General features: G+C 40.1%; 1 protein-coding gene across 1 annotated transcript in view; it reads right to left on the bottom strand.

Moving 5' to 3' along the window:
- The window catches only part of PARD3 (par-3 family cell polarity regulator), a 141,177-nt gene that overhangs the window by 77,197 nt on the left and 53,072 nt on the right, over positions 1–10,908 (bottom strand). The window contains exon 4 of the mRNA XM_010157936.1: positions 5,842–5,973. Within this exon, the coding sequence (XP_010156238.1) occupies positions 5,842–5,973 (132 nt within the window). The remainder of the gene's footprint in view (positions 1–5,841; positions 5,974–10,908) is intronic.

Below are 10,908 nucleotides of genomic sequence, written 5' to 3'. Positions count from 1 at the left end.
AGCAGGGTCTGGCCTGGACACGACCCAGCTGATCGCATATATGCCTCGACTCAATGCAGATCCAGACTCCAATACTACACAACAGCAGTTTGAATGTTTTTATGTACAGATTTAGATTATAAAGAGTTAAATACAGGTTTATCATTTTGGAGCACACTACACACTGTTTTTTTCTAAGGTAATAAACATCACATAGAGGAAGAACTGAAACAGCGGACAATGAGCTGAAGGATTTAGCAACTCATCAATATTCAGAAATAAAGGGAACAGTAGCATCAGCAGCCAAGAGAAAACATACATGGGCCAAATCAAGCTTTTCACCTTCTTCACAGTACAAAAGCCAGAAGAAACAATGCTGCAGCACTCAGGGTGTTGACAATCCCCCCATTAGGTGGAAGCCAGCGTGCTCACGTGTTCCAGAACCCATTTCAAGTAGTAAAAAAGCTGAATCTGCAAGTGAATATGGGACTGGGAAGACTTGGAACTCTTGCTGTGGCATCTTGAGGTCTCCTGATCCATCATCTACCAATGCACTGGGTTCACTGCTGCTACCTGCCCATGGTTGTAGCTACGGCCTGTTAATTAATACTGCTAAGTCAGGGGCCAAGCCGTGCCATGTCCCATAGCTCTACCTGCAAAAACAAACAAACTGCACAAGCCATGGACTTGTCCCTTTCCTCCCATGATCAGCCTCAGAGTAGTCCTGCCAGGTTTCACAAACCCTAGATAGCTTCCTGAGTACACCCATACACATCCCGCCTTTCAATCCACTGAAGACCCTCAAAAAAAGAGACAGGCCACTACATTAGGCCTACAGCTTCTAACATACACACACCTCGATCTTTGTGATGGAAATTCTTTCTAAGGAATATGACAAACTTTAAAACCATCTTTGCATTTTATGATTTACACGCTGTCATGGTTCTATGTTCATTAAGGTTGCTACCACAAGAGACGAATTATGACGTGTGTGCACTCAGCGAGGGAGGAAAGCAATGAGACTCTACCTTGGCATCGTACAGAGTATCAGGCAACCGGTTAAAAATCATTCCTCCAACTGAAGTCTAGCTAGTGTTTTTTCCATATCCTAAGGCAGAGCTCCTTACTACTGACAATAACTTCTACTGCAGCTTCAGCCTCTACATATAAGGAGTTTGAGATAAGAAGAACCCCCAGTCCCCAAGCCTCCCCATCTCCAGTCCATGAAACACAGAAGTTGCAGACCTTGCCATTGTAGTTACAGTCAAAATAAAACCTAGAAACAAAAGCCAAATTACCTGCCAGACAAGGAGAAACACGAGGTAAACCAGTGAAAATAAAAATACTTACATATATTAGCCACACCTCTATGAAACATTCAGAACTAAACAAATTCAATTAGCTGCATTTCTGCCTTATATTTTAATGTTAAGACATAAAATTGAAGTAGACTTTTTGTTGCTGCATGAAAAATTTGACAACATGGGTAAGCTGGAGTATGAGAATCCACAGGAAAATAGCAGTTTAAATTCACCAACCTACCTCTGGGGCTCTGATTACCTTTTTTCCAACTGACAGTGCTGAAACGCACTAATTTATAGCATCCAAATGTTTTGAGAGAGTATATTCAATCATATTAAAACCAGGCCTTATTTTGCTGAAAATACAAGCTGAAGGCAGGTACTCTACAGCTGGAGATACAAGACCATATGCTATTTGCACGTCTGATCTCACTGAAGAAGGAACTGGAGAAACTGTACCAGATTACTATGGACAGATGTCATGAGCAAGAATAATTCACGGGAAGTGTTCTGTACAGCACATTTCTGCTCAAGAAGACAGCAGCAGTAACCAACTTCTCTTCCCATTTCAGAATACATTTGAGGTGCTTTAATCTCTGGCTTCTGCTAGATACTAGAAGCTACTGCGATTTTAGCAATCAGACCTGTTCTTCAGTAACAACCATGAAATTTTACTCCATCTCCTACCTTGCTTTCATGCACTTAAAAATACAGATTTATACCAAATATAAATATATATATAAGTATATAGATTTACATATAGTTTTAATTAAACCAGTTATCTTGTATTTGCAAATCTGATCAACCGCTTCATAATTAAGTAGGGCCACTGTAAGGATTTCCCCCACTTGTTGCTCTCGCACCCCTTTCCAGCGCACAGCACAGCTGGGTGCTCTTAATCCTTCTGCAAAACAGGCCTTGCCAGCAGAGCAAGGAATATACTGTTTCAGTTCAGGGTGTCTTGATTGCTGCCAGTTCCAATATTTGACTTAGGAAACTAAAATGACCACCCAAGACAAGCTTTGTGTGTACTTAAGGAATTGGTGAAAAGTTTAACCCTTTGATGCATTCCCTTTTCATGTCTGCCTAGTATGAAACAGCATGAGTCCAGATTTGATCAGGGCCTGAGCAAGTCCTGAGGTGAAATGAAGAGAAAAACATTTCTCAAATAAAAGTGACATTACCATATATATGAATAAGTTTCAGACGAAATAAGATTTTTCAATTATTCCTCAAAGTTTGGTTGCTGTGGGTGCAAAGAAAGTGCTGTGGAGGACAAAGTGAAGAATAAAACCCAACTTCTTCTGGTTTCTTAAGATATTTTAGAACTTAATTATAAGATTGTAAATTTTGTTGCTAGTACTTGACAATCTGTAGGAGACAATTACTGAAATAATTGAGCAAAAAGAATAAAAATACAATCCTTAACTTTCTAACTGTATTCTGAAAGTGTATTTGGAGTTTTGGCTTTATAGTGATGAAATGATTCTTTGGTACAAACACCTTCACATAACTTAATTCATGGACTTGAGAAATACATGGATCATTTGCCCTGTGGACAACCACAGGGCTCTGGAACTAACTGGGAACAATTCTTACGTGGATCTCGCTAACCAGCATATACAACCAGAATACCTTAAAGGACTCAGAAAGCAGAAATAATCTTTTCCACTTCTTTCATGTATCACTCTAATTTAGCAGAGCCCTAGTAAAGCACAATAGATACGAGCAAAGGCAATTACTTTCAGGAATTTTAATAGACTTCATGCGTTCCGCCATTTTTAGGCGCTAAAACCTAGACAAGTTTACAGAACTATTTCTCTAACAACTACTCAAACGTATCTAACTCTATGCCTTTATTAGTCCCTGCCACAGCATCTTATTATGATTTCCTAGAAACAAGGTCTCTTGCAGTTTCATCTGCAAAACAGGGTGTGATGTTGCAGAATCACAGCTTGCTCCGTAGTTCTGCTTACGGGAAACGAGGTGTCATCCACCTAAAAATAATGGTACTTCTCAGGCACATCACATCTTCACTCCTCAAAGCACAATTCCACTGATCATTCACATATGTTGGAAGCTGACAAAGATCATCATGGAAATTGTATTTGCCTGATACTCAAAAGGAAGAGACGAGGCAGGCTTTGAGACATTTAACTCAATCCAAGCCAGAATAGCCTTCATCCAACAACAAGCCCCTGGAGCCTGCAAGATGAATCCAGTGTTTACTACTATCTCCTCTAAAGAACCATAAAGGCAGGTTAGACCAGGACTACTATTACCCCTGGTATCAGCATGGGTTCTGCCCTGAAGGTTTCCTGGCATGATCACTGCCTTCCCCTTGGTGCCAGACCTGCTGTCTGCTGCTTTTCCTGCACATACTGGCAGAGTGTGCAGACCCCTCCACAGCTCTGTCGAGCAGACAGGAACATGACTGAAAGTTGCTAAATTAATTGATTTTGCCAGACAGTAACCTCATCACATGAGTTTCTCCTACACAGAAGTGAAAGGCTTAACAGGTAGAAAACACAAAGCCCACAGAGGATACTGAAAAGATACTAGAGTTTAAATCCCAAAAAAGAGTGGAAGAATATCTCTGCAACTACTTCATCCCCTGCCAGGCCCTTCCCTCCCTCTCTGCAGGACTGTGCTGCATCCCACTCTCACTACAGGCTTCCTTCTCCTGTGCATACCCTGTTAAACATGCTTCAGTCTAATTAATTATCCTGCTGATAGGAAACTACAGAAGGATCCTAGTCCTCCAGGTACATGCAGATTCATTAACACATTTAAAGACCAAACACCCTCTTTCCAAAAGAAAAAAAAAAAGAAAAACAAACCACTAAAACAAACCCCACACCACCACAAACCAACCAAAAAAAAAAAGCAGAAAACTTGCTCAGTGGAACATGTTTCACATGAGAATTGGAATTTCAGACTTCAACCTGTTAATTCAGGTAAGAAATATGCTTCCGGAATACCGCTAGTGCCCAATTATTGACCTAATTGGTTAATAAATTGAAATAGTTAAGCTGTTCAGAGACCAAAATCAGCACAAAACTTAATATAAAACTTCATACATTAAAATATTCATATACCAAACATTTTATAAGACAATCACAATTAAGATTCCTAATCCAACTTCTTTTGCTGAGACAACAGTTTCATGAACTGCCATAGTGAAAATCTAATGACGCATGGAAATATGCCTCGAAAACATCAAACAAGCAGAACCGTCACAGGAGATGCCTTCGAATTTGGGCACCAGCTTTCCATTTCCACGCAGGCAGATACAAAAACAGTAGCTAAACTAGTCTGCACTAACTCTGCATCTTTTGAGAGGAAAATAGTAACGTAACTGCCACTATCATTAAATGTGCAGAGGAAAACACACAAGGACCAAAGACAGTTTTCTGCATAAAACACAGAATTCTAAATGAATCCACAACTAATTAAAAGATACTAAAATAGTTAATAGCTCACATTTGGGTTTTTTTAGGTTTTTATACTCTGTGATAATACATAAGCTCCTTTTTAACTACAAATGAGGTTGAATAAAGAATGTTTGGAATATCCTAGGATTTGGCAATGCTGGACTTTAAATACAGGTATGGGATTTGTGGGTGAGGGAGACCAGTCCCAGGACAGCAGCCTAGTGTAGGACTCTAAACCTTCCCCTCTGTTCACAAGGCACAGCTTAAGAAGCTTGAGCTGTGTCAAATCGCAAATTTCATTTTGAAGCTCCTCTGTATAAAGCACATTCTGGTTTTATGCCCTATTGCTGTAAAATACAAATCTGTGTTCAATGCAAAAGCCTTATGTTTTCATGTCACATTGTATAAAGAAGAAAAATGAGGTTATAAACCTACATATGCACTATCCTATACACAGGCTTCCTATTATATTTCCAGTCTCCGTAGTAAAGATGCATTTTCATTTTACATTTGAAAGCTCTTCTTGGAAAATTTCAGACACAAAAATACATAAATTAAAATTACCTAGCAGTCACTTTAAGACCTTTAAACCTCTATGATTACCATCTTATTAATAAAAAAAGGTAATTATTTAGTGTCCCAAAAAAAGCCCAAGATCAGAAGTACAAATGTACACTAAATAAATATAACACTGTCGTCAAATTTATAATTAATATATTTACAATGTTAAGTATAATACACACTTAAAAGAGCAGTGCCAAAACTGACCCACATTTGGCTATTCTGTAGTAATATTAACTTTCAGTGGCAAAATTTATCAAAATAATACTCTCCAATTAAAATAACCCTGTTGGTATCAGCTGTGAAGAACAGCAGCACTCCACATACTATATAAATGTGTTTATGACTCCAAAATTACATAATTTGCAGCTGTCCATTTCAGTCTTAATGCAGGTGTTTTTTTTTTTGGAAGCAGAAGGAATCCCATACAAATTTAGTCAGCATACTGCTGGTGCTTAAATTATTCTTAGAGAGCCTTTATCATGTAAGATTACACTTCTTTGTAATAGCTTGGAGTAGCATAAGGATTAGATTGATAAAGTAATATATATACACATATATATTACCTGTTCTTGCCTCTCCAGCCACTTGTCCACCATGGGATGACTGGCACTTAACGATGAACGAGCATTGTCTCTCTGAAACTGGTTAGACCAGCTACTAGTATCTCGTGGTAGGCTTCTGTAGTTTTCATCTTTCTAGTTTAAAAGAAACAAAAAAGTGTCTTATAAAAAACAACCAGTCCTTGCACATTAACAATGCAGCTGGTTATTATACGAATACAGACGACGACTGACAAAGGAGAACACAGGTCCCGCTGGACCCAAGGACAACGTGATCACCCAGCCATTCCATTGCAAGAGCTCCCCTTCCTTAGCACCACTGAAGCCCAAGCAAAGCCTTCCATGGGTTTGTAGCTTCTGCACCCACTTATGCTTCACTACCTCTCTCTTCCAACTTCAGACCTCTAGTGAACAGACTTCGCACAAACACACTCAGCAAGGCTTCAGAGCATCATGACCCTGAGCTTCTTTCTCACCAAAAGCAAATATACCGTGCAACAGTCATCCAGTGACAGCAAAGGACACAATATAATTTTCCCAAGTCTCTTTCTGTAATGAATTTTACAAATCAAAGCTGTCTCAATGCTCCAGGTACTGTCCTTTAGACCAGAAGAGCATGCTACAGAGTTCAAAACCTGAATTTATTATGCCACATAATGATGCTTTGCATGGTTTGCCTGAAGGTATACAAATACAGTCACATTTGTAAAACAGCAGCAGATGGAGGTTGTGCTGCTGGAGATACATTTATCCCACAGAGACTGATAAAAAAACACATTTTTTTTTTTCCTTTTAATTGATGAGTTTGTCTTCACATCTTTCCTACAAGCTGTACAAATTCTTCAGCTTCTAAAGATGATTAGTCCTTACCCAGTCTGATCACTGAAAGCCAATAAAAACAGAGGCAGATCCTTAACAATGAAAGTTACCCTTAGCCCGAGTCAAGGAATTACTGAGAGCTCACACAGGTCAGTTCCCTCCAACTGAAATAATATATGGCACTGAAATTCTGCTTAGCTTTTCGAAAAGAGGATTATAAATATGCTCAAGTATCCTTCATTCTGGAGCAGAGTATTTTCAAGTCAATTTTTGTCTATCCTCACGCCAAATCATATAATTTACAGAGTATCTATTTTTCTTATAGTCATTTCTTAGCAAATAAAGTAAGACTGTAGTCATACATATTTTGCAATCCTACCGCTTTCAGGAATCTTGAAAATCTCTAAGAAAATAAACAAACACCAGCAGACATTAGCAGCTAGTAACTGGTTTTTTGTTTACAGCACACAGCAAATTTTTGACCCTTTCTTAAATCAATACTTGATTCCATCAGCATGAGTATTTCCTTTATTTACTGCATTGATATTTCTTTGTCTTGGCACAGTATTAGTCCAATAATCTAAAATATGGAGTGTAGCATCAATTCCCTTACAATTGTCTTTCACAACTTTTTCTCATGTAGAAGTATGACAGATTTTGCTAGGAAATCCAGGTTTCAGGATAACTGTGATATGCAGCACAGTTTTCAAAAGCTTCCTGTGCAAGAGCCGTCTTTTGCCAGGCATATCAAACTTAAGCTTTCTTAATTGATGACATCCTTTCATGAAAGAGACTTTGTAGTAAAAAACAAGTTTTCCATTTCAAGACATTAAAGTTGGAATTCAAGCAGCACAAGATAGCCTTGTAAAAATATGTCTCTACAAGTACCCAGCCAAACAAATCATCATAAATTACTTTACTCTGCCACAAACAGGTAAGAACTTTGAGTCTTTCAGCAACTAAAAAAATAAAGTTTTCCTGCATGGTTAACCACACAGTAAACTAGTAACTTGCTCAGTTTCTTGCTTATAAAGGGACAGTGGAAGTCAGTGGCTGCTTTGTACCACTGTCCCTTAGCAGAGCCATAAAAGCCTGGGAATAGCATGTGCAAATCGATTTTTTCCTGTTGATTCTCTTATTCAGTTCTTCTCTTCTGGTGACAGAGGTGGCATAGTTCATATAAGCCAAAACAACAATTTCTCTTGTTCAAAGTGGTGGAGAGGTATAACAACAAAATCAGAATCTGACAAAGAAACAACGAAAGATCATTTTATGCACAAAACCCCCCATGCAGTTGGTGCATGTGTTATTGTCCTCTAACAATAACTCACTGCCTGAAGACCAACACCACATCTGAAGGAGCAGAAATTTCTTTCTATGTAACGATGTTTTCTGTATTTCTGTCTTTTATAGATAATTCCATTTTTATTGATTCGTGTTTACAATCTTCAATATAAACTTTAAAAAAAAGACATTTTCATCTATGCTACACAAAAAAAGACTCTCTGCACAGCATCCGTTACCTGTGCACAGGATTTTTGCTTTTGCAAGAGCAAGAGAGAAGGAAAAGAAGTACATGAAGGGATGTGCTATTTTCCAATCATTCCAACGCCAAGTCTCTGATCTGAATCATGCAGGACAGTCTTAGTGCTTCGAATTTATATTGGAACTTCACTCCATAAAAAGTCTTAAATGCCAAAACACACCATATAAGTTAAATTACCTAAGATAAGAGACTTCAATCAGGCCTCTTGGTGCATCTATCTTTATCTGAAGAATTCTGCGAGGAGTTTACCCTTCATACTACCTGTGCTGGCCAGAAAGTATATTCATCCAATCTGCTACTGAAATATTTCTGCTGTAGCCCATTTCTGTAGAAGATTGTCTTGCTCCTGCTAAGACTTTCTATAAAAGGCATCAAAATCATTCAGCAATTTTTCTGAGAGCAGAAGTAAGAGCTGGAATGGCAGAGATGTGGTTCCAGTAACTTCTTGTGTTTCAGTGCTGCTCAGAGGCTCAAATAATGCTATTACCAGAGTGGAATAAAATACCTCACCAGTGTTGCAATCATAGAATCACAGGATGGTTTGGGTTGGAAGGGACCTTAAAGATCATCTAGTTCCAACCCCCCTGACATGGGCAGGGACATCTTCCACTAGACCAGGTTGCTCAAAGCCTCATCCAGCCTGGCCTTGAAGACAGCCAGGGATGGGGCATCCACAACATCTCTGGGCAACCTGTGCCAGTGCCTCACCACCCTCTCTGTGAAGAATTTCTTCCTGATATCTAACCCAACCCTCCCTGTTTTCAATTTGTACCCATTACCCCTCGTCCTATCACTACAGGCTCTTGTAAAAAGTCCTCTCCCGGCACCCTTGTAGCCCCTTCAGATACTGGAATCACACGCAAAGTCATGTTGGTGTTAACCAAACAGTGAAACACTGAAAAAACAACCAGCCACAGATAAGTCCTCCACTCCTTTCTTTGTCACTGATTTTTGTCAAACCGCTATCCCTGTACCCCACTGGCAACAGCATGGGGGCGAGCACTAAGCTAGACCAGGAGGAGAGAAACCAGCGCTTCAAACGCTGCTGGACGTGGTCCTTCTCAGACAGCTACATAAGACAACCCTAAGCTGCAGCTGGCTACCTGGAACCCCATCTGCACAGGCATCTCCATTACTGCTACTGCCACATCGAATCATAGAATCATAGAACGGTTTGGGTTGGAAGGGACCCCAAAGATCATCTAGTTCCAACCCCCCTGCCATGGGCAGGGACACCTTCCACTAGACCAGGTTGCTCAAAGCCACATCCAGCCTGGCCTTGAACACTTCCAGGGATGGGGCATCCACAACATCTCTGGGAAACCTGTTCCAGTGCCTCACCACCCTCTTCGTGAAGAACAACTTCCTGATATCTAATCTAAACCTCCCTGCTTTCAATTTAATCATAGAATCATCGAAGTCACAGACAGCAGTGGTTATAAACTGTAGAGATATTGGTGAAAAAAAGACATCACTGCAGCTTAAACTTTGGGATTTACCAAACCAGCTGCAATCTTGTGTGCTATTTAAAATATATATATTGGGTTGTTGAGTTGTTTATTTTTTTTAATAATATGAAGATGTTAACCCAGAAAGCTTTAGTTCTATTCAACATGATCTAGCATTAGCACAGATGCTTCCAATATCTGACTGGAAAAGGTGCGTGTCGCTTTTAACTTCAATACTATAAAGAAAAAGATTTCATGGTATAGAAGCCATCAGGGTCACACAGGGAATTCTCATTTCTTCTGGAGCTGCAGCTGTAAGCCCTACTGGGACAGAGGCTGACACGCACCATCAATTACAATTAAATGCTCTAATTATAAAAAAAAAAAAAATTTCCTTCCCAAACACCTTTGGGGACCACAGGCCATGTCAGCTTTATCATGTTGGAAATGGAAATTGATCAATGTAACACTAGAACGCCAAGTCACAATATTACCACTACACTTAGCAGCATTTTGCAGTATCTTTAATGAGGACACGTATTCTACCACCTTAAGATTTAGTTCAGCGTAGTGTCCCTGCACAGCTTTACTGGAGGGCTGGGTGAAAGGGGACAGGAAAAATGAACCAATTTCGCTATACTTTTAATTTCAGATGATTTGCAATATATAACAAGCTCCTCATCAAAGGCTGTGAAGCTTGTAGAAGAAATAATGCATTAGCATGATCTGTGTACTTCAATTACTGGCTGTCATTGCATAACTCACTCATGATTTTAACATGCAGTTGTATCCCAACAGACTCCCAGCATCACGAACGCTACCTGAAAGCCTGCCACACAGTACACTGGCGCTTCTGTGTCTGATGACTCATCTGCCACTGGGCCACTTTGCAATCCACTCCCAATCCAGTCTCTGCCCAGCCTGTACTTGTATGTGGGATTGCCCCGACCCATGTGCAGGACCTTGCACTTGGCCTTGTTGAACTCCATGAGGTTGGCAGTGGCCCACCTCTCCAGCCTGTCCAGGTCCCTCTGGATGGCATCCCTTCCCTCCAGCGTGTTGAACGCACCACTTGGTGTCATCGGCAAACTTGGTGACGGTGCCCTCAATCCCACTGTCCATGTCACTGACAAAGATGTTAAACAGCACAGGTCCCAACACCGACCCCTGAGGAACGCCACTTGTCACTGGTCTCCACTCAGACATTGAGCCGTTGACCACCACTCTCTGAGTGTGACCATCCAGCCAGTTCTTTAT

Source organism: Eurypyga helias, unplaced genomic scaffold (assembly GCF_000690775.1).
Source record: "Eurypyga helias isolate BGI_N326 unplaced genomic scaffold, ASM69077v1 scaffold11408, whole genome shotgun sequence".
Lineage (NCBI taxonomy): Eukaryota > Metazoa > Chordata > Aves > Eurypygiformes > Eurypygidae > Eurypyga > Eurypyga helias.
This window is presented reverse-complemented; position numbering and strand designations above follow the sequence as displayed.